Source organism: Coregonus clupeaformis, chromosome 34, assembly GCF_020615455.1.
Source record: "Coregonus clupeaformis isolate EN_2021a chromosome 34, ASM2061545v1, whole genome shotgun sequence".
Taxonomy (NCBI): Eukaryota; Metazoa; Chordata; class Actinopteri; order Salmoniformes; family Salmonidae; genus Coregonus; species Coregonus clupeaformis.
The window spans coordinates 42,769,683-42,793,337 of record NC_059225.1 but is presented as its reverse complement, the minus strand read 5'-3'; the positions used below and the strand labels follow the sequence as shown (position 1 = coordinate 42,793,337).

The window sequence follows — 23,655 nt, the reverse complement described above, 5'->3', positions numbered from 1 at the left end:
TACATTGTACAATAATAGTGAAGACATCAAAACTACGAAATAACACATATGGAGTCATGTAGTAACCAAAAAAGTGTTAAACAAATCAAAATATATTTTATATTTGAGATTCTTCAAATAGCCAACCTTTGCCTTGATGACAGCTTTGCACACTCTTGGCATTCATTCAAATCAAATCAAATCAAATTGTATTTGTCACATACACGTGTTTAGCAGATGTTATTGCGGGTGTAGCGAAATGCTTGTGCTTCTAGCTCCGACAGTGCAGTAATATCTAACAAGTAATATCTAACAATTTCACAACATATACCCAATACACACAAATCTAGTAAGGAATGAAATTTAAGAATATATACATATATGGACAAGCAATGACAGAGCGGCATGGACTAAGATACAGTAGAATATTATAGAATAAAATACAGTATATACATATGAGATGTGTAGTGCAAGATATGTAAACATTATTAAAGTGACTAGTGTTCCATTTCTTAAAGTGGCCAGTGATTTCAATAGGCAGCAGTAGCCTCTAATGTGCTAGTGACAGCTATTTAACAGTCTGATGGCCTTGAGACAGAAGCTGTTTTTCATTCCAGCTTTGATGCACCTGTACTGACCTCGCCTTCTGGATGATAGCGGGGTGAACAGGCAGTGGCTCGGGTGGTTGATGACCTTGATGATCTTTTTGGCCTTCCTGTGACATCGGGTGCTGTAGGTGTCTTGGAGGGCGGGTAGTTTGCCCTCGGTAATGCGTTTGGCAGACTGCACCACCCTCTGGAGAGCCCTGCGGTTGCGGGCAGTGCAGTTGCCGTATCAGGCGGTGATACAGCCCTACAGGATGCTCTCAATTGTGCATCTGTAAAAGTTTGTGAGGGTTTTAGGTGCCAAGCCAAATTTCTTCAGCCTCCTGAGGTTGAAGAGGCTCTGTTGTGCCTTCTACACCACACTGTCTAAGTGGGTGGACCATTTCAATTTGTTAGTGATATGTACGCCAAGGAACTTGAAGCTTCCCACCTTCTCCACTGCGGTCCCGTCGATGTGGATAGGGGGTCTCGTCATTGTTGGTAATCAAGCCTACTACTGTTGTGTCGTCTGCAAACTTGATGATTGAGTTGGAGGCGTGGGGGTGGCCCGCCAGGAAGTCCAGGACTCAGTTGCACAGGGCGGGGTTCAGACCCAGGGCCTCAAGCTTAATGATGAGCTTGGAGGGTACTATTGTGTTGAATGCTGAGCTATAGTCAATGAACAGCATTCTTACATAGGTATTCCTCTTGTCCAGATGGGATAGGGCAGTGTGCAGTGTGATGGCGATTGCATCGTCTGTGGATCTACTGGGGCAGAAGCAAATTGAAGTGGGTCTAGGGTGGCAAGTAAGGTAGAGTTGATATGATCCTTGACTAGTTTCTCAAAGTACTTAATGATGACAGAAGTGAGTGCTACAGGGCGATAGTCATTTTGTTCAGTTACCTTTGCTTTCTTGGGTACAGGGACGATGGCAGCCATCTTGAAGCATGTGGGGACAGCAGACTGGGATAGGGAGAGATTGAATCTACCCCCCCAAAAAAAAAAAAAAAAGTATAATTGTAAAGTGGTTATCCCACTGGCTATAGGGTGAATGCACCAATTTGTAGTCGCTCTGGATAAGAGCGTCTGCTAAATGACGTAAATGTGCCCTTGAGCAAGGCACTTAACCCTAATTGCTCCTGTAAGTCGCTCTGGATAAGAGCGTCTGCTAAATGACTAAAATGTAAATGTAAATATGTCCATAAACACACCAGCCAGCTAGTCTGCGCATGCTCTGTGGATGCGGCTAGGGATGCCATCTGGGCCGGCAGCCTTGCGATGGTTAACACGCTTAAATGTCTTACTCACATCGGCCACGGAGAAGGAGAGGCCACAGTCCTTGGTAGTGGGCCTCGTCGGTGGCACTGTGTTATCCTCAAAACAGACGAAGAAGGTGTTTAGCTTGTCTGGAAGCGAGACGTCGGTGTCGGCGACGTGGCTGGTTTTCCTTTTGTAGTCCGTGATTGTCTGTAGACCCTGCCACATACAGTGGGGAAAAAAAGTATTTAGTCAGCCACCAATTGTGCAAGTTCTCCCACTTAAAAAGATGAGAGAGGCCTGTAATTTTCATCATAGGTACACGGCAACTATGACAGACAAAATGAGAAAAAAAATCCAGAAAATCACATTGTAGGACTTTTTATGAATTTATTTGCAAATTATGGTGGAAAATAAGTATTTGGTCAATAACAAAAGTTTCTCAATACTTTGTTATATACCCTTTGTTGGCAATGACACAGGTCAAACGTTTTCTGTAAGTCTTCACAAGGTTTTCACACACTGTTGCTGGTATTTTGGCCCATTCCTCCATGCAGATCTCCTCTAGAGCAGTGATGTTTGGGGGCTGTCGCTGGGCAACACGGACTTTCAACTCCCCTCCAAAGATTTTCTATGGGGGTTGAGATCTGGAGACTGGCTAGGCCACTCCAGGACCTTGAAATGCTTCTTACGAAGCCACTCATTCGATTGCCCGGGCGGTGTGTTTGGGATCATTGTCATGCTGAAAGACCCAGCCACATTTCATCTTCAATGCCCTTGCTGATGGAAGGAGGTTTTCACTCAAAATCTCACGATACATGGCCCCATTCATTCTTTCCTTTACACGGATCAATCGTCCTGGTCCCTTTGCAGAAAAACAGCCCCAAAGCATGATGTTTCCACCCCCATGCTTCACAGTAGGTATGGTGTTCTTTGGATGCAACTCAGCATTCTTTGTCCTCCAAACACGACGAGTTGAGTTTTTACCAAAAAGTTCTATTTTGGTTTCATCTGACCATATGACATTCTCCCAATCCTCTTCTGGATCATCCAAATGCACTCTAGCAAACTTCAGACGGGCCTGGACATGTACTGGCTTAAGCAGGGGGACACGTCTGGCACTGCAGGATTTGAGTCCCTGGCGGCGTAGTGTGTTACTGATGGTAGGCTTTGTTACTTTGGTCCCAGCTCTCTGCAGGTCATTCACTAGGTCCCCCCGTGTGGTTCTGGGATTTTTGCTCACCGTTCTTGTGATCATTTTGACCCCACGGGGTGAGATCTTGCATGGAGCCCCAGATCGAGGGGGATTATCAGTGGTCTTGTATGTCTTCCATTTCCTAATAAATGCTCCCACAGTTGATTTCTTCAAACCAAGCTGCTTACCTATTGCAGATTCAGTCTTCCCAGCCTGGTGCAGGTCTACAATTTTGTTTCTGGTGTCCTTTGACAGCTCTTTGGTCTTGGCCATAGTGGAGTTTGGAGTGTGACTGTTTGAGGTTGTGGACAGGTGTCTTTTATACTGATAACAAGTTTAAACAGGTGCCATTAATACAGGTAACGAGTGGAGGACAGAGGAGCCTCTTAAAGAAGAAGTTACAGGTCTGTGAGAGCCAGAAATCTTGCTTGTTTGTAGGTGACCAAATACTTATTTTCCACCATAATTTGCAAATAAATTCATAAAAAATCCTACAATGTGATTTTCTGGATTTTTTTTTCTATATTTGTCTGTCATAGTTGACGTGTACCTATGATGAAAATTACAGGCCTCTCTCATCTTTTTAAGTGGGAGAACTTGCACAATTGGTGGCTGACTAAATACTTTTTTCCCCCACTGTACGTCTCGTATCTTAGCCATTGAATTGCGACTCCACTTTGTCTCTATACTGATGTTTTGCCAGTTTAATTGCATTGCGGAGTGAGTAGCTACACTGTTTGTATTCTGCCATATTCCCAGTCACCTTACCATGGTTAAATGTGGTTGTTCCGTTTGAAGTCTCTATTAAAATTGTGGATGTGTTGGATGAGGTGGTGTCGATGAGAGTAACGAGAAGTGGGCTTATTTTGTTTTTTTGTATTTCTATGGAACAGAAGGAGCGTGCTCTGCGACTCAAGGAGATAGCGAATTGGAATGTGTCATGTGTGGATCTTCAAAGCAAGGCACCTATGAAGGGTATTATCTCTGGGGTGGCACTAGAAGTAAAAGCAAAGAGTATACGTGAAGAATTGGATCAAGTGGTTGGTGCACACTGACTGACCCACATGGTGGATGGAGTGAGGAAGCCCACTCTATCCGTTCCACTGTTTTTTGATGACGAGTCTCCCCCTTCCTTCTTACGTGTATTTGGGTTTCATGAGATTTCCTGTGAGAGCCCTTTCGTGCCCAAACCCATGCAGTGTTATAAATGCAAAATATTTGGTCATGTGTCAAGTGTATGTAAACCGGAGGGGTATCATATGCCAGCTGAGCCTAAATGCTGCAATTGTGGTGGTGAACATGCACCCGAATTTCTGAAGTGTCCTGTTAGGGTGAAGGAGATGGAGGTGGCAAGAATAAGCCTGTCCAGCATGTCCTATCTGGAGGCGGTGAGAAGAGTGGAAGAAAGGAGTGAAGTTTAAGAAGCAATGGTAGTAGGAGTAGAGACACAAGATGATGTTCCTTGTCAACAGAGGGATCCTGACATGTTGCATGTTAAGGAGGTGGACTTGTAGCATTTATGCATTGAATATCAACTGCACAGTGCAAACAGAGAGGGAATCTGAGAAAATAGGCAACATTGTGAGTGTGGCTGAAAGTTTTTTGGGACTGAGCATCATATCCAAGATGGCGTAGCAGTGCGGTCGTGTACTCTGTAGTGTATCCGTGTAAATAGCCTGTTTTTAGTTTTTGTCTCTTTCGTATATATTTCTCAATCACACTTTTCATCCTTCAACTAAATATACTTTCCTGCAACCCACCTCACCCAATGTGGAACGGATTCTATTATTTATTTTACCTTTTTATCCTGAACCTCCGGTTGAAACTAGCCAGCTAACTAGCTACTTGCTATTAGCCACCGTTAGCGGTTTTCACCATTGTCCGTGGCCTGCACTACCTACCAGCCAGCTCTAGCCTGGATTATTATCGGCCAGTCTGCACTGTCTGCACAGAGCGCTATCGACCAAGAACATATCAGATTTTCTGCCGGAATCACTGAATCACTGGACCTTAACACTGGATCATCGTAACTAGCTAGCTGGAACCGAATGGAAGTTGTTGGCTAATCACCACCGCCCCGAAGCAAGCATCAGTTAGCCTTGAGCTAGCCTCGAGCCCATCTCCCAGCTATCTACCTCTCTGTCAACCGGACAGGACCTCCTAGTGTCGACACGGAGCCCCGCCGATCCATCACGACTGGTCTGCCGACGTAATCGTCTGATGTGGTTTCAACAGGCTTCCCGTTGCGACGACCACGAAGATCCATTTGCTAGCCCCGGCCCGCTAGTACACGCAATCAACAGCCGTGCTTCCTGCTCGCCTGTGCTGTAGCAGCCATTCGATCTGCTCCCGGACTCACCTATTACTGTTCACTGGACCTTATGATCACTCAGCTGCACAGCTGATGCCTGCTGGACTGTTCCTTTACATGGTACCCCCATCCTGTTTATCTGTCCTGTTTATCTGTTTAGCCTCAGCCCAAACTTTCGTCGCCATTACCAGTTGTTGTCTTAGCTCTCTCGAATAACACCTGTGATTGCTTTATGCCTCTCTCCCATGTCAATATGCCTTGCCTATTGCTGTTCCGGTTAGTTCTTATTATACCATTTCACTGTGGAGCCCCCAGTCCCGCTCAACCAGCCTCAGAGAGCTCCTTTGTCCCACACCCCATACACATGGAGACCGGCTCAATCGGTGCCTCCAGTGATGCTATGTCTTTCATCGTTACCCAACGCTTAGGTTTCCCTCATATCCTTGCATATCCTTGTCTGTACATAATGCCCTGAATCTATTCTACAACGTCCGGAAATCTGCCCCTTTTATTCTCTGTACCCAACGCACTAGAATACCCGTTTTTAAAGCCTTTAGCCGTATCCTTATTCTACTCCTCCACTGTTCCTCTGGTGATGTAGAGGTTAACCCAGGCCCTGTAGCCCCCAGTATCACTCCTTCTCCCCAGGCGCTTTCATTTGTTAACTTCTGTAACCGTAAAAGCCTTGGTTTTGTGCATGTTAACATCAGATGCCTCCTCCCTAAGTTTGAGTTACTCACTGCGTTAGCACACTCCGCCAACCCTGATGTTCTAGCAGTGTCTGAATCCTGGCTTAGGAAGACCACAAAAAACTCTGAAATGTCCATCCCCAACTACAACATTTTCCGTCTAGATAGAACTGCCAAAGGGGGCGGAGTTGCAATCTACTGTAGAGATAGCCTGCAGAGCTCTATCATACTATCCAGGTCTGTGCCCAAACAGTTTGAGCTTCTACTTCTAAAAATCCACCTCTCCATAAATAAGTCTATCACTGTTGCCGCTTGCTACAGACCCCCCTCAGCCCCCAGCTGTGCCCTGGACACCATATGTGAATTGATTGCCCCCATCTATCCTCAGAGTTTGTACTGCTTGGTGACCTAAACTGGGATATGCTTAACACCCCGGCCGTCCTACAATCTAAACTAGATGCCCTCAATCTCACACAAATGATCAAGGAACCTACCAGGTACAACCCTAAATCCGTAAACATGGGCACCCTCATAGATATCATCCTGACTAATTTACCCTCTAAATACACCTCCGCTATCTTCAATCAGGATCTCAGCAATCACTGCCTAATTGCCTGCGTAATGGGTCCGCGGTCAAACGACCACCCCTCATCACTGTCAAACGCTCCCTAAAACACTTTAGCAAGCAGGCCTTTCTAATTGACCTGGCCCGGGTATCCTGGATGGATATTGACCTCATTCCGTCAGTAGAGGATGCCTGGTTGTTCTTTAAAAGTGCTTTCCTCTCCATCTTAAATAAGCATGCCCCATTCACTGGTTCACCCCAGACTTGACTGCCCTTGACCAGCACAAAAACATCCTGTGGCGTACTGCATTAGCATCAAACAGCCCCCGCGATATGCAACTTTTCAGGGAAGTCAGGAACCAATATACACAATCAGTTAGGAAAGCAAAGGCTAGCTTTTTCAAACAGAAATTTGCATCCTGTAGCACTAACTCCAAAACGTTTTGGAACACTGTAAAGTACATGGAGAGTAAGAGCACCTCCTCCCAGCTGCCCACTGCACTGAGGCTAGGAAACACTATCACCACCGATAAATCTACGATAATCAAACATTTCAATAAGCATGTTGCTACGGCTGGCAATGCTTTCCACCTGGCTACCCTTACCCCGGCCACCAGCTCTGCCCCATGTGTAACTCTGTGTTGTTGTTTTTATCGCACTGCTTTGCTTATCTTGGCCAGGTCGCAGTTGTAAACGAGAACTTGTTCTCAACTAGCTTACCTGGTTAAATAAAGGTTAAATAAAATAAAAAATTAAATAAATAAAACTGTTTAGGGGTGTGATTTGGACTGTGACTGAAGGAGTGGGATGTTTTTTTAAATTTATTTTTGGTATTTTGTATGATTTCGGGTCTCCCATACAGTAGGTGGCAGCAATACACCAATAGGTGTAGTCTGCCATAAAGCCTTGAAGAAGAAGAGGAAGCTACAACTCTTCGCTTTCGTCTTTCGGTCTTAAAACTGTTTAAATCGCAATGTTTGTAAGGAAAAACTATTTTGGTAACTGACAAGTAGTCAGTGGATTACCTTAACATGCAGATTACACTAGACAACGTTTGAATAAATTGATGTTTACGCTAAGCAAAAGCTAGCTGGCTAACATTAGCTAATGACCTGCAAGCCACACAACTGAAAGGAAAACATAATGACAAGCCTGGGAAGCAGTTCTGAATGATATACTTCGTTGATACGGTAAGTAAATTATTAGTTCTGTTTAGCTAATTAGCTAAGTTTACTATTAGCTAGCACGACGTAAACAACTGGCTAGCAAACGTTAGCTAGCTTGTCTAATTAGTAGCTACATTAGCTAACTAGCTAGTACCCTTGTAAGAAGTTCTTGCTAGATAGCTGTCCTCTTTAGAATAGAAATATAACACCTAGTTAGCTACTTTAGACTGTTTTTGATTTGCTAACTAGCTGGCAGTTTTTGTTTGTATAACTCGCTGTGTTTTCTAGTAGTAGTTGACAGGCTAACTAGTTACTAGCCAAGTAAAACTCAACTCCACGATGTACTGTCTTCACATGAACGTGGGCGGAGTGTACCTCCTCCGACTACATCGATTCGGTCGATATGAGGAAACAGTCGCTGGTTGTATTTGATTAACGTTTTATTAAGAAGTACAGATTTGAGCAAACAAAGACACGCAGCTACAGAGGGGCAAACATAAGTACACGGTAAGGGTAAAGGACAACTCCGACACTTTTACATTTGCGTTATTATTATAAAGTATTTAGTGATGTCCCAAACAGTTTGTGTAATTTTATTATTTCATGTCTATTGACTGTTTTAATGATGAGCAAAACCGGAAATTGCTTGTCTGTTTCATTTGTTAAGAAGGATCCCTGAGATGACTAATACAGTAAATTATGGGCAGTCATCTTCAGCGATCTATATAACTAGGGTGTTAGGGGTCAAAACGAAACTGTGGTTCTGGTGTTATACTCATGTATTCCATGTTATTGAGAAGCTTCCCAGGAACACAGAACACTTTATTTCATGAGGATAGGACTTACCATTGCTGAGATCTTATTTTCAAGTGAACAGAAAAGGTCAAAAAGGTCACAGACTGGTCAATGTTAATCCCTAGTCAATAATGGCACCAAATTACCTGTCTGAATTCTTAATTTCAAATAAAATTTTATTTGTCACATACACGTGTTTAGCAGATGTTCTTGAGGGTGTAGCAAAATGCTTGTGCTTCTAGCTCTGACAGTGCAGTAATATCTAACAAGAAATATCTAACAATTTCACAACATATACCCAATACACACAAATCTAGTAAGGAATGGAATTTAAGAATATATACATGTATGGACTAAGATACAGTAGAATATTATTTATTATTATTTCAACACGTTTTGTCCAATATCTCAAGATAGCGTGGTCATATTGTTATGACATTTTCAGGGCTGATGTAGAACACAGTTGATTAAAATAAAAGGACAATTTATTAAATTAAACTGAAATGTTATGGAAATGTGGCACTTAATATGCAAATGAGGCAGTACAGAATACAAAGGCCTTATGACAGTAATTTAAGACTAATCATTTAAGGTAGGGTGGTCATACACTACATGGCCTAAAGTATGTGGACACCTGTTGAACATCTCATTCTAAAATCATTGGCATTAATATGGAGTTGGTCCCCTTTGCTGCTATAACAGCCTCCACTCTTCTGGGAAGGCTTTCCACTAGATGTTGGAACATTGCTGCGGGGACTTGCTTCCATTCAGCCACGAGCATTAGTGAGGTCGGGCACTGATGTTGGGCGATTAGGCCTGGCTCGCAGTCGGCTTTCCAATTCATCCCAAAGGTGTTCAATGGGGTTGAGGTCAGGGCTCTGTGCAGGCTGGTCAAGTTCTTCCACACTGGTGTCGATTAGGCTAAAAAATAAAAACAAATACCATTGAAGTGAATGGAACGTTGCAATTCACTAGCTAATTTGCATAAAGTAGTATGAAATGTTGCATTCTAATTTCATAAATTATTACGAACTCTCATTTTTTCATAAAGCATGAAGATTTGTTAATAATACGGTAGCTTACTTCTAAGGTAGGCCTAAACCTGAGTTGAGTTACATTGAAATGTTTGTTGTTGATGAGTTACTCTAGTGATGGGAGGATAAACTGCAGCAAATCATTTTCCAAGGCTGAGACAGTGATTTGCCTGGTAGTCACCTGCACAGAAAGATAGGACACATTTTCAATTCACTGGTATTTAGCTATGTTTTTATCGATTGTAGGGCTGTAGCCACTGCATTCTGGTAGTTTACACTTGAAATAATAAAACCATCAAACACAAAATTCGCTGCTGGCACAATACAGCCACTGCAGAGCAGTGCTGCCTCTTGCCCAGAGCATTACCTCAGCGAACAACTCAAGCCAACAAACACTCCCTCACACAGTTGGCTACCATCTCATCATGAAAAAGGGTGGTGCCACGTGAGTTTGGACCAATCCCTGATAACCCATACACCAAAATGTAGCTACGAAGCTCTACTTTGTAACATGCTATGTTGTTTTTTTTGTGTCTCTGAAAACATCTGAATGACCTGAGCGAAGGGAAAACGTTTTACCTTGTATTTCAGTCCAAGGACATGTGATGACCGTAAAACATCCTCAGGACTTTCCCATATTTGTTGGCAATACAATGTCACATCGATCTTACTCTGCGATGGGTGTTCCTCACTCTACCAAAGAGCAAATATGAACACATCAACACACCGATTTCATGGGTTTCATAAAGGCTGTCCCACAGAATTGAACTTTCTAAGCACAGCACTTACTTTATATTTGGGCTCATATCGTAAATATCATACTGTACAGTATTTTGATTTTTACAGCTTCCACATTCATGTTTTCAAATTATGTATTATGTATTTTGATGACAACATTATTGACATTTAGTGAAAATTGATTTGATCCCTGCTGTTTCTTGTAGAATTCTCGCATAGCGTCTATTGTTTGTCGCATCACCTAACACCCTAATATAACCTGTCTGTAGTTTTCTGATCATTTTGGACTCCTTGCTATGTTGCTCTGGTTGTCCTTTGTCTAAATTAATAAAAAACAACATCTGTAAAAAATTTAAATTGATGGTCAAAAACGTATAGAAATATATTTATAGTCAGTTTTTTATTTTATTTTTCCAATGATTCCATTTAGCAAAACCACTCCAACCATCACTAACCGAAGTTGCAGCTCCGGCAGCCATTGTGCCCTTTCCAAATAGCCTATATTTTCGTATTGACTTACTTATAAACGTCATACTTTTTATTAGTTCCAACAGGCCTGGGCAAAAAATCGAATATCGTTTTGTAATTTATTTTGAACAACTATTACGATATACACTGAGTGTATAAAACATTAGGACCACCTTCCTAATATTGAGTTGCACCCCCTTTTGCCATCAGAACAGCCTCAATTATTTGGGCCATGGACTCTACAAGGTGTCAAGCGTTCCACAGGGATGCTGGCCCATGTTGACGCCAATGCTTCCCACAGTTTTGTCAAGTTGGCTGGATGCCCTTTGGGTAGTGCACCATTCTTGATACACACAGGAAAATGTTGTGTGAAAAACCCAGCACAATTTGCAGTTCTTGACACACTCAAACCGGTGCGCCTGGCACCTACTACTATACCCCGTTCAAAGGCACTTCAATATTTTGTCTTGCCCATTCACCCTCTGAATTGTACACATAAACAATCCATGTCTCAATTGTCTCAAGGCTTAAAAATCATTCTATAACCTGACTCCTCCCCTTCATCTACACTACAGTGACATCAATAAGGGATCATAGCTTTCACCTGGATTCACCTGGTCAGTCTGTCATGGAAAGAGCAGGTTGTTTTGGATACTCAGTGTAATAACAACTTAATAACTGGTTATAGTGGTGGAATTGTCCTTTTTAAGAAGTATCGACCTTCGGCGACTCGATGTAGTCGGAGATACAGTCCACACAGTCTCGTCTCCGCTCAACTCCGTTGATGTGAAGTACATTGTGGAGTTGAGTTTTACTTGGTTGGCTAGCTACATGGTTGGAGGAGTAAATGCCTCTCCCATGAGTTAATGCTGTTTAAAACAACAAAACATCCCTTGGATTGGATGTTGAACTGTTGCTCACATTGTGTCTTGCAGATTGAAGGGGACTCCTTTATTCTTCACAGAGGTGACGTAGCTATGGTTTCCATTCTGAGTTTTCCATTTGGGTTTACAGTAAACAAATTCTCTCTACCATCTTATTTTAGAAGAACACACACAGTGGGCTGTGCCTCTGAAAATGTCTAAACACTGCTCTGTTTTGTGTTTCAGGCACCATGATACCCTGCAACTAGTGATCTCAATATGGAGTTGTACTGGTACATGTAAGTAGCTAGCTAGCTACATTTCTATTCTACTTCTTTTGCATTCACTTCGATTCACATGATTCAGTAGGATTTCATGGATAGAATTACAATGTGAACAACATTCAATTCAAAACATGCTGCTACTTTTCTCTCCTTTCTGTGTTCCTTCAAGAGTGGTCATCGTGTTCATCATCATCAAGATCTTCTTCTACGTGTGCTGGTACCGCTCGCGTCAGAGACAGCTGGCCGCGTACCTCAGCAACCCTCGTAATGCCCAGATAGTCATCGTGGGTGGGAGGGCCTATCTGCATCAGATGTGTGAGAGACCGAATGTAAGTAGTTGTGGTTCTTCTACATCTATTGTTATTGGTGCATTAAACCAAGGCCATGGATGGATACAAAATACAAGGCTGATTATATATAAGTAATTGTATACCAATTGGCAACCAATTTGACTAGGTTTGGGGGGAGGTGGCCTCCTGTCTGCGACATGGTTCTCAGGCACACATTCTGTGAAAATTAATTGGGAAGCAGACCTACTAATTAGGGTTATTGAGAGACTAGAGTCACATTGTTTTGTTCCAGTTCAGCACAGGGAAGCACATAATATTGAATCTGAGTAAAGAGGAAGAGGTCAGGAGGGTTGCTAAAGGTTGCCCTTTCAGAGGTTTATGTGTGGGGGGGTGGGACGTTTGTGTTCCTGGAAGTGCTTGTGGTTTTAGATGAGTTACTTCCACTCAGATTGACTGACTGAGAATGGGAGGCTTTCTCACTGTGCCGATTACTCAGCATCCCACGCTTTGTTTAGTAGGCGTTTGTGTGTACAGTGCTTTCGGAAAGTAATCAGACCCCTTCCCTTTTTCCACATTGTGTTACGTTACAGCCTTATTCTAAAATGGATAAAATAATTTTTTTCGCTCATCAATCTACACACAATACCCCATAATGACAAAGTGAAACAGGTTTTTAGAATTGTTTTCAAATGTATTAAAAATAAAAAACAGATACCTTATTTACATAAGTATTCAGACCCTTTGCTATGAGACAGATCTGGGGAAGCGTACCAAAAAATGTCTGCAGCATTGAAGGTCCCTAAGAAAACAGTGGCCTCCATCATTCTGAAATGGAAGAAGTTTGGTACCACCAAGACTCTTCCTAGAGCTGGCCGCCGGGCCAAACTGAGCAATTGGGGGAGAAGGGCCTTAGGCAGGGAGGTGACCAAGAACCCGATGATCACTCTGATAGAGCTCCAGAGTTCCTCTGTGGAGATGGGAGAACCTTCCAGAAGGACAACCATCTCTGCCGCACTCCACCAATCAGGCCTTTATGGTAGAGTGTGGGGATGTTTGTCAGCGGCAGGGACTGGGAGACTAGTCAGGATCGACGGAAAGATAAACGGAGCAAAGTACAGAGATCCTTGATGAAAACCTGCTCCAGAGTGCTCAGGGCCTCAGACTGGGGCGAAGGTTCACCTTCCAACAGGACATCAACCCTAAGCACACAGCCAATACAACGCAGGAGTGGCTTCGGGACAAGTCTCTGAATGTCCTTGAGTGGCCCAGCCAGAGCCTGGACTTGAACCCGATCAAACATCTCTGGAGAGACCTGAAAATAGCTGTGCAGCGATGCTCCCCATCCAACCTGACAGAGCTTGAGAGGATCTGCAGAGAAGAATGGGGAAAAACTCCTCAAATACAGGTGTGCCAAGCTTGTAGCGTCATACCCAAGAAGACGCAAGGTTGTAATCGCTGCCAAAGGTGCTTCAACAAAGTACTGAGTAAAGGTCTGAATACTTATATAAATGTGATATTTCATTTATTTTTGTATACATTTGCAAACATTTCTAAAAACCTGTTTTTGCTTTGTCATTATGGGATATTGTGTGTAGATTGACACACACAAAAAAAAATATTTTTATCCATTTTAGAATAAGGCTGTAACTTAACAATGCGGAAAAAGTCAAGGTGTCTGAGTACTTTCCCGAATGCACTGTATGTGTGTATCAGTAGTTTGTGTGCATGTACGGGTGTGTTTGTGTTTGTGAGATGGTGACCTTGATGAAACGTCAGGGCTCTGGAAGGTCTCAGGGCTTTGTGAAGCAGCGTAAGGGATAGGTTTTTCTACCGGTGACTGTCCAGCACTTGCCAAATCTAACCCATGCCTGTGAAAGTCTCTGAGCCATTAGGAACAGCTAAGATGGACAGGGCAAGAGAAGTGCTCCAGTGAAGAGAGAAGACTAAGGCCAGATAGAATAGCTTAGTTTTCCTCGAGGCCCCAGAAGTCAGCCTATTTGAAATCCAAATATGAGTGAAATTAAACCAAATAGGCCTGCTTATGTGCTAACAATCTGAATACAGTGGTAAGAAAACATTCCAATCTTTCCCACGATTCCATGGAACCTTCGAGAAGAGGACAGACTACCACATCTTGTTTCCTGGAGTTTTCAAAGTGACATTCATGCAACTTCTGCATTCCTTTGTTGTACTGGCCAAGGACTCCTCCCTAAACACCAAGTGTTACCATCTGTTGTTGATGGTTTTAGTTTTATTGTCCTTTGTGGACTAATATCTCCAGAACCACTGACCTGTGACTTTGATGTTTTCATAGATAAGTCTGGGAGAAGACTTCAAAACCAAGGTGGCATTATAGAAACTGACATCAACCCTCCTTCCAGTACGTTCTGCCTTTGTGTTCTGCAGAGTTTCTTAGAACACGTTTTAACAGCTTCTTCGTAGAACACCTGGAAGCAATCTCCATGAATGAAAACCTGGCTCAAACAATCTATGAGGGAACAAATTCAACATCTCTCTCTCCAACTCGACTCTGCTGTCCCTTTTTAATAGCATTCAGAATTGTTCCATACTATCCTGGCCTAGGTCTATCTTTCTGATTGACTGGATAGAAAGAGCACTGTTTTACATGCAAAAAGGACTGTAAATACTATGTTACTCAAACGAGTTTCTCAAAGTTTATATCAGGGCCCCAAGTCGTTAGGCTACTCCGAGCAGGTAGTCTCCTTTTTTTATTGTTACATAAACTGGATGGGTGCAGTGAAATGTCAAAATGCACACAAAAACAATTGTGCTTTATTACCGTCCCTGGCTTGCCTTTACTGAATTACTATAGGTGCCCCTTGTCTTCCAGGTGAGGTTTTTAGGCTATTTATAGTGTTGTTAGTAACTTTCTCATAACGGAAATGCCCCAATTCTAAGAATGAGGTCTGTAGTCGTTAACGGTAGATTCCAGCCTCTAGCTAGCTCTTTTTTAGGAAGTTGCCCCCAGTAAAGACCTTACTGTATCTGCTTCAGTATCTCTGCCTTTGATCTGATCTGATTTGAACATTTGATTTGAACTGAAGCCTGTTCTGTTTTTGATTATGTTAGTGTATTTGGACCTGAAATGAAACGGCTCTACTAGGAAACCAAGTTCAAGTAACTGGAGATCTTTGTACAGGAGGAGAAAACCTTAGTTTTGTTAGGCTGGAATTAGAATTAGGGATGCACATTTCGGTCAATTTTACCGCCGACTAACCAACTCTCTCATTAACTGGTCAACAAACGGTAAAACAATTCCAAACCGTAACATGACGTGACCTACAGAAAATACTATGCATGCATACAGACATTTGTAATTAGAATGGAAACATGCAACAGTAGCAAGCCTGTCGCCTTACAGTCAAAAGGCTATAGCCTATTATTGAACATGCAACTCCTGTAATGACCAGCTAATAAAACTTTGTTTTCAAACAAATGCAATTTGCGGGAAAACACTGTTCTAAAAAACGCACCTAATGCGAGCGGTTCCATATGTGACAGAGATAAACCTCTGTTAGAAACTTAGAGGGAGAATCTAATAGCAAAAACTAGGATGGGATGCTAATATGACTAGGATTGTGCCTTTGGCTTCTGGGCAACGAAAGAAAGTTGATATGAAAACAAATAGAACAGGAGAGAAATGCTAGTTAATGGCATGAGGACATCTTTATAAAATAATTAAGCGCTGATAGCCTGCCTACCATTGACTATAGCCTATGCACTTGAATGGCGATTGGGAGTTGATTGAGAAATAAAAAGAGTAGCTATTTTTAATCGTGGCCATCAAAACGGTTTTTAACACTTGATTTGCCTTTATCATTATTTGTTGCGCAATGACTTGGCACGTTTCACTCCAGTACCAGTTTTTGAGAACAGGTGATAGGCTATTCCGCTCCTCAAACTAGGCTCTGTATGCTGTGAGCATGTGATAAATAAGATGCATGACGACTAACGAAAATACACGCGCCAATGACCCTATAGACTAATAAGCATGATATCATTTTCGTCTTTTAACGGTTAACCGTTAACATACCGAATTAGAATGTCAGTCAGAATGTAGCTGAATGTAACAGAACCCAGGTAAAGCTGAGTGTTCAAACCCTGTGATTCCACCTGGTCCTTCTCGGCCACACCCCAGTGAGCCATCTTTAATGGTCTTTTGCACTCCAATTTCAAGCCTTTACTGCCTCACTGCTTTAGTACAACCCCTCTCTGGCTCACCTCAACCTACTTCTCTTTTTCCTTTTCCTCCCCATCTCCTCTTTCAGTCTTCTAGTCTAAAGCATGATGCTCCCTGTTTAGATTGTAATGGAATGTTCAGCGATGAGGCCCCAGAACCATCCATAACTCAAGCAGGCAGGCAGCAGCCTCCCTGAAAGGGCTCTGGAGACAGGCCAGGGGGAGACCAGAGACAGGGTGCATCCCAAATAGCACCCTATTCCCTATAAAGTGCATTACTTTTGACCACAGCCCATATGGCTCTGGTCAAAAGTAGTGCACTATATAGGGAATAGTGAGCCATTTGGGACGCAGCCTGGGAGGGAGGGAGAGAGAGAGACGGGCAGATGCAGGGTGAAGATTCTGTCTTTTGGCCACTAGTGAGCTTTAGCTTCTGTTTAGCTTGTGTTTATCATCACACTCCAGTTGAAAATGAAAGTGTGCGTATGTGTGGTACTAATTCCTTCTCTCACTTTCTCGCTCTCTCTGTCCCCCAGACATCTATCTGGCCCAGTTGGTATGGGGTTCAGGATGAGGAGTCAGTGGGCGAGCCTTCCACCTCTCTCCCCCCGGCAGCATCCTTCTCTCACATGGACATGCCTCCACCATATGAAGCCGTCTCCGGAGGTAACACACACAGTATATGGTTAGGTGACAAGACAAAACTGCAGGAAATGTATCATAGAAACGCCACCGAAGAAGGGGCTAAAGTTACACCTAAAGAGTTGATGGCCTTTATCTCTCATAAATACTACACCCTACTCAGGATTTAATAAGGCTACCTTGAGCCTGTCTTCACCACTACATTTAGCTCACTGAGCTAACTCTCCTTCAGAGGGGTTGTTCATTCAGCCATCCTGGTGCTGAGGTCTTGAGCCTTTAGGCAGCAGCCTTACAGACCACGGGGACAAACAGGGTCTTATTCATTAGTGCATACCGTAGCAAAATGTTTTAGAACAGAAAATATTTTGCAACAAAAACACGTTTCCTATTGGACAAGTTCAAGTAGTCCCTCCCCGTTTCTTTTTGTTTGCTTCGGTTTGGTTCCTAGTGAACACAACCCAGGAGAGAAAAAGCCCACATCTCCCAGTACATAATAGCACTGCTTGGCTGGCCGTCTGGTACCAATGCCAACAGGCTTGTTTTAACCCTGTCACAAACACACTGCTGCTAAAGATACACCATCTTACCCTGTTGAAAGGAGTGATTACGCACATCCAGCCATAACACAGGAGCTGGACACAAAAAATTACTCATTGTTTGCTCTTCCCAGAAGTGCTCTTTAGTGATACAATAAAGACATTATTTCTAACGGCATGGTCTTCGTCACATTCAAAAGGGGAGTGTTATTTCCCTCCTGTCCCAGTCACTACAGTAGCAGACACGACGTATAGGAACCGAGCTCTGGTGAATGAGGACTTCCCTGCTTGACTGCACTGTGACTTAGATCTTTAGTGCTTAGATCACTCACCCTCAGTGATTGTGTGTGTGCCGTATCAAAGACACCCTCAGCCCTCAGATCTTTCCATGATCACAGAGCCTCCTCCACTCACACATGTAATTGATGTCAGGGTTAAACCCACACACTGGTCCTGGAACTGTCCCTCTCCGTTGCATAAATGCCCTGTCAAAAGTACCTTCTTATTCCCCCTCCTCCTGCGTAGCTAGCGTGTTCTCCTGTCACTGGGTTGTAGGCCGGCGTTCTAGCGCTCAGGAGTGAAGTCTCCCCTACGTACAGATCTAGAAGCACCTTCCCCTCCCCCAATTCTAATGTTAACCGTAAGCGGAAAATGCTAAACTGACCCAAGATCCGCTTCTAGGAGTAACTTTACCCTACACTGATTCTAGCCAGCTCACTGAACAGTAACAGGATGTGGTAGGAGAGGATATGAGTCTGTTGAGTAATTACTTCCTCCTATGATCTCTCATACTATATTATTTAGGACAATACCAAATAGAGGTATGTAGAAGTACCGTAAAACTTATATTAATAACCCAGGCATTTATTTGTTCCTACTGCCGAGTTGGCCTGGTGCGTATGGGAGGCTGGCGTTTAATACCACTCGAGGTGTGGAAGATCCTCTACAAGTTCCTCTACAGCTCTGTCACCGGTAGCCCTGTTAAATATTTAAAACAGTGGTTGCATTTAGAACGCACTGCAAATGTCACAAAAGGGGAGAACTTGTTTTTAAAAATTCTCGCTGCTTACAAACAGACTTGTGATTTGACATGCAGGGATCAATCAATTGACACCAGGTGGTGATGCTGTGACATTCTACTGGAGCAGACGAGCCAAATGTGTGCATGTGTAATTTCACTTTTTTGACCCGGGGCTTATAAGCGATCAGTGTTAATTTAAAACGATGCCCAGCCAATAATAAGAGGCCGGTGTTTGTTGGAGACTGAGTTTTAAGGATGTTTGCCGACCATCGCCACATTCTTTACAGTTGCTATTTTCTTTAGACTGCACACAAAGATGTTCACTTCAGTTTCTGTATTTCTGCTTACTGACCTCTGACCTCTGACCCCACAGCTGATGACCTAAAACCTCCTCCATACAGCGAGGTTGCCCAGAGTGACGCAATGGACATTTCTCGCCCATCCTGCCACGCCCTTCTCCCCTTCCTCCCTCCTCCTCTCTCTGAGGGTGGAGACTCTGCCAGCATCATCAGCGAAGCCCCGCCACCATACACCCCAACCCCCAGCCCCAACCGGCAGGAGGGCTCTGTCAACCCCAGCCAATCACACTCGGAGGACCGACCCAGCTAGACCAATCACAAACCCTGATGCCGACCGACTCTTTACCGCCTTTCCAAGTGCTGTCCTCCTCCCTGCCTTCTCACCTCAGCGATCCCTGCCAGCTATGCTCACTCACTAAACCGACTTTGTTTTGGTTTTCTAGGTTTTAAAACAGTTTTCTATTTTCTACTGTTTGAAAGTGATTTATTGTGATGAGGAATATGATAAATAATAAGAGATAATGTGGTGGAGTTGATGGGCGTTTGACTGCTGGACAACTCTTCCCTCTGGAACACCCCTCTGCCTCATTGGAAGAAGAGGGAGAGGGATGGAGGGAGAGATATACACAACAGCCAACAGTGGAGAGGATAAAGGCTACTATAATGTCCAATATCCAATGAGTCCAATGATGGCCTTTAGTGCTGCGTCCAGACATCCAGTCCAGTGTCCCCATCAGAGTTCTATACTAAGCACCTTCTCAGAACTGATTTTAAAGATACTTTGTTCTACAGGCCTTTAATCTGTAACATCCAACAGCATTTGCCTTAGAGATTGAGAGCGAGAGATCGATGCATTTCCAAGAAATCTACCGGATGAAAGAAAACCATGTTGGAAATAATGTAGTGGTTGATCGTGATGATTATTGTACAATCACAGACTAATAATGATCGCTAACATCTTCAGTCCATCGTAGCTTCATCCTTTGTTCTCTCTGTCAGTGGCTTGGTTATGCCATTTAGTCTATTCTTATGTCATAAATGTGTAAGTCGCTCTGGATAAGAGCCTCTGCCAAATGATGTAAATGTAAAATACATGTTTTTTTCCTGAACAAAAACTCTGGACCTTAAAGTTAACTAGGATCCACAGTGTTTTTCTAGTCAAGGAAAACTCCTATCCCTAGTCATATCCATTCATTGAAGATTGCTGCCGTGTCAATGCATTTACTGTAACCCCATTGTAACATGTAGGCAGACTATGGCTATGTCCCAATTAGTGAGCTCCAAAAGTATTGGGACAGTGTCACATTTTTGTTGTTTTGGCTCTGTACTCCAGGACTTTGGATTTGAAATGATACAATGACTATGAGGTTAAAGTGCAAACTGTGTGCTTTAGGGTGTTTTCATCCATATCGGGTGAACAGTTTAGAAATTACAGCAATTTTTTTACATAGTCCCTCCATTTTAGGGGACCAACAGTATTGGGACAAATTCAATTATGTGTATTCATGTAGTAAGAAGTGAAGTTACAGATGCAGAAATATCATAACCCCAAGATATGCTAACCTCTCACCATTACAATAACAGGGGAGGTTAGCACTTTTGAGGTGTTTGGTATTTGTGCGTCTAATGTAACGATTCATTCAGGGTTATCCGTAATTATGGTAGCATCCAAATTAATGTAGAAGTGTTTAGAAACATTCTATTCTTATTTACAATAAAAGTGACTCAAAAATGACACAATACATTATTTACCATTCATTTCTATTGGGCACAAAATCATCTGAAAGGCAACCAAAACAAACACCAAATGCATCCAACAAATGTGTAGTCACAAGCTTGATGTAGTCATTGCGTGCTATGAATATGGGACCAAATACTTAACTTTTTACTACTTTAATACACATATAAGTGAAATTGTCCCAATACATTTGGTCCCCTAAAATGGGGTGACTATGTACAAAAAGTGCTGTCATTTCTAAGCGGTTCACTCGATGTGGATGAAAATACCCTCAAATTAATGCTGACTGTCTGTATCGAAATGATACTCCACAAAGTGCTGGAGTACAGAGCCAAAACAACAAAACATGTGTCTTTGTCCCAATACCTTTGGAGCTCACTATACATCTCCTTCCTCCCTTAGTGTGCATTTGTTTATTTCCCTTCACTGATTTGAAAGGAAATTACTGCTCTAAGTTGGTGGAAACTCCCTCTAGCCCATTCCTCCACCAATCCAATGCTTTTAGATTTGTAGCAAGTAGTGAACCAGTGCACACTTCAGGAGAAAGGAGATATTATTGGGACGAACCCTTAGTATCCCAACTATCTGGTTCCTTCCTTCCTTCCCAGGGCTGTAAATGGACAGGCCTGATCATGATGACCTCACTGCAGAGGATTTTGGTGTGTTTACAAAGACAAAGACAAACAATAACAATGTTGTAAAATATGTAGTATCAAATACTGTTGGAACTCGGAGGAAGTCAACTAGAGACCCATTTGAAACATAACTATAAGCATAGAATAGAAAGGTTGCCGATGACTTTAAGTGATGTTATTGTTATATGATTATGATAAACCTCCATTTTGTGATGACAAATCAGTGTGTGACCGTCCCAGATTCATAACCTTGCCACATGAGCACTTACACTGTACAGTTATTAGTATTGAGTTACTTCATTCAACATCTCTGCACATTAGTTAGAACCAAATAAAGACCAACACCTTGATTTACACACTTCATAATATAGCAGGTTGCTGACCAATTAACGAGTTAGATTATTTTTAAAGATTTGTCATTTTCAACGCCATGGTTTAAGTGCTGGACATATCAAACGATCCCAAACAAGTAGCCTTATGCATTATGGGGAGTTTAACAGTTTGATTCTGCATTTCTGAGACTTGATTTTATTGTTTGGTATTCATAGATTTTGGGAAGTAATTAATTGTACATTAAACATATGTTGATATTCATATCTCGTTTCTGGTGTTTGTCTTTTCGCAGTGCAAATGTATTTGTCACCGTAGCTACGTTTCCATCCAATTGGCGTCAGATTTTACTGCGAATATTCTAAAATCCCCATATAAACAATATGCACATTTTCCCACCAGAGATGTTTCTATCAAATTGACTTGTTATGGTTAAAGGCACATAACAAAAACGTTTGTGGTTAAATTCCCATGTAGCGAATGAAAAATACAAGTTAAATGGGTTTCCATCACATTTTAAACTTTACTGAGGGTTTTGTCCCCCCCCCCCAAAAAAAACAACGTTATATAGCAAATGTGCCCACTCTGGTATTGGCACGTGCGCTCTAGCCAACAGCTAGCAGATACAGTTCGGGTATAGCCTACAGCCTACATTATGAGATTCAACGACAGCCAAGCATTGATCATCATGTCACCAGAATAAGACCCTCAATATTTATTGGAAAGGAGCATCAAGCTCATCACCTTGCACTTTCACCACCCTGTGAAGTTCATCATTTATTTAATCTGTAACCTAATACAGGGTTTCCCAAACTCGGTCCCTGAGCAGAATCAGTGGAATGGTATGAAATACATCAAACACATGGTTTCCAAGTGTTTGATGCCATTCCATTTGCTCCGTTACGGACATTATTATGAGCCATCCTCCCCTCAGCAGCCTCCACTGGTGGAAACATGGTTTGTAAGGCAGTCCTTCTACAATCGAAGTTGCAATTCTGAAGGATTCCTTATTTAGTTTAATTCCTTCCCTGCTTCTCCAATATGGTGTAATTGCAGACTGCAATTTGGGGAATTTCTTGATTAGGTCATTTCTTGATATCAGGAAACTCCCTTTGGTGCCTGCCATTGGTCAGTTCCAGTGTTATGAGACTGATGGTTTCTCAACACAGATGATTTGATAAAAGTCACCTTGTCCGATAGAGATTTACATGGTAATCAGGGTAAGCCTACACGAAGCACAGCCCTTATTTGAAGTGTTTCTAAAATCCCCTATGGGAAAAATGAATGGTGGAAAAACGATTGGAACCATTTCCCTGTTTGAGATTTTATGGGTATTATGTCACCTCCACTATGGGCTCTATGGGTGAAACTTGATATCAAGAAACGCCCCTAATTGCGGTCTGAAATTACACACTTCTCTGTTCCTGTCCACTATTCCCTCAAGCAGTGGTGATATTTTTGAGCCACTAGGGGGAAGTATTGCTCCATGTTTGATTTCAACCAAGCCACTGTCAGGGGGCCTCTGTGGCAGGGAGTAGCCTAGTCCAGAGGCACCATCTGTTGACAATGTTTCTCATGGCTAGTCTATATTATGGTTCTTGGCATATCTGTTTTATTTTCCTCTTGACGGATGGAGCTAATTCTATTCAGATTGGCTTTAGATTGCTCATATTATTCAGGAACAGTGGATTTGAAAACAGTAGACCATTTCAGTCCAAAACAAACTGTACTCTACCCACTCCATTTATCCCACACACATCTGTAGCCCATGTGTGTGTGGTGGGTGTGTGTTGGTTCGTGGGTGGGTGGGTGACTGCTGGGTATAGTGACTAGTAAACGGTGAGCAGACAATGCCATACCCAGAGGAGTGGGTGGCAGTGATGGTTTCACCCAGCGCACCATGCCACTGCTACTGTCTGCACTCAATGTTTTCTTTTTAATTGGCATGACAAATAAATACACCCAAAAGGGATACACTCACATATCCAATTAGTAAGAGGTGTGTTTGAATATGTATGAGAAGAAGTTTCACTTT

General features: G+C 42.7%; 1 protein-coding gene across 3 annotated transcripts; it reads left to right on the top strand.

Moving 5' to 3' along the window:
* Nucleotides 1-7,480: 7,480 nt before the first annotated feature.
* Nucleotides 7,481-20,265, top strand: si:dkey-118j18.2. Of its 3 annotated transcripts, none has more exons than XM_041862194.2 (6): nt 7,481-7,771; nt 11,718-11,748; nt 11,892-11,944; nt 12,099-12,258; nt 16,956-17,085; nt 18,992-20,265. In XM_041862194.2, the coding sequence occupies exons 3-6, from the start codon at nt 11,925-11,927 to the stop codon at nt 19,225-19,227; spliced, it is 546 nt and encodes a 181-aa protein (XP_041718128.2). In that variant the 5' UTR covers nt 7,481-7,771; nt 11,718-11,748; nt 11,892-11,924; the 3' UTR covers nt 19,228-20,265. The 3 variants fall into 3 exon arrangements, with proteins under 3 accessions (XP_041718128.2, XP_041718130.2, XP_041718129.2); XM_041862195.2 differs by lacking the exon at nt 7,481-7,771 and adding an exon at nt 8,152-8,254; XM_041862196.2 differs by lacking the exon at nt 11,718-11,748.
* The last annotated feature ends 3,390 nt before the right edge of the window (nt 20,266-23,655 follow it).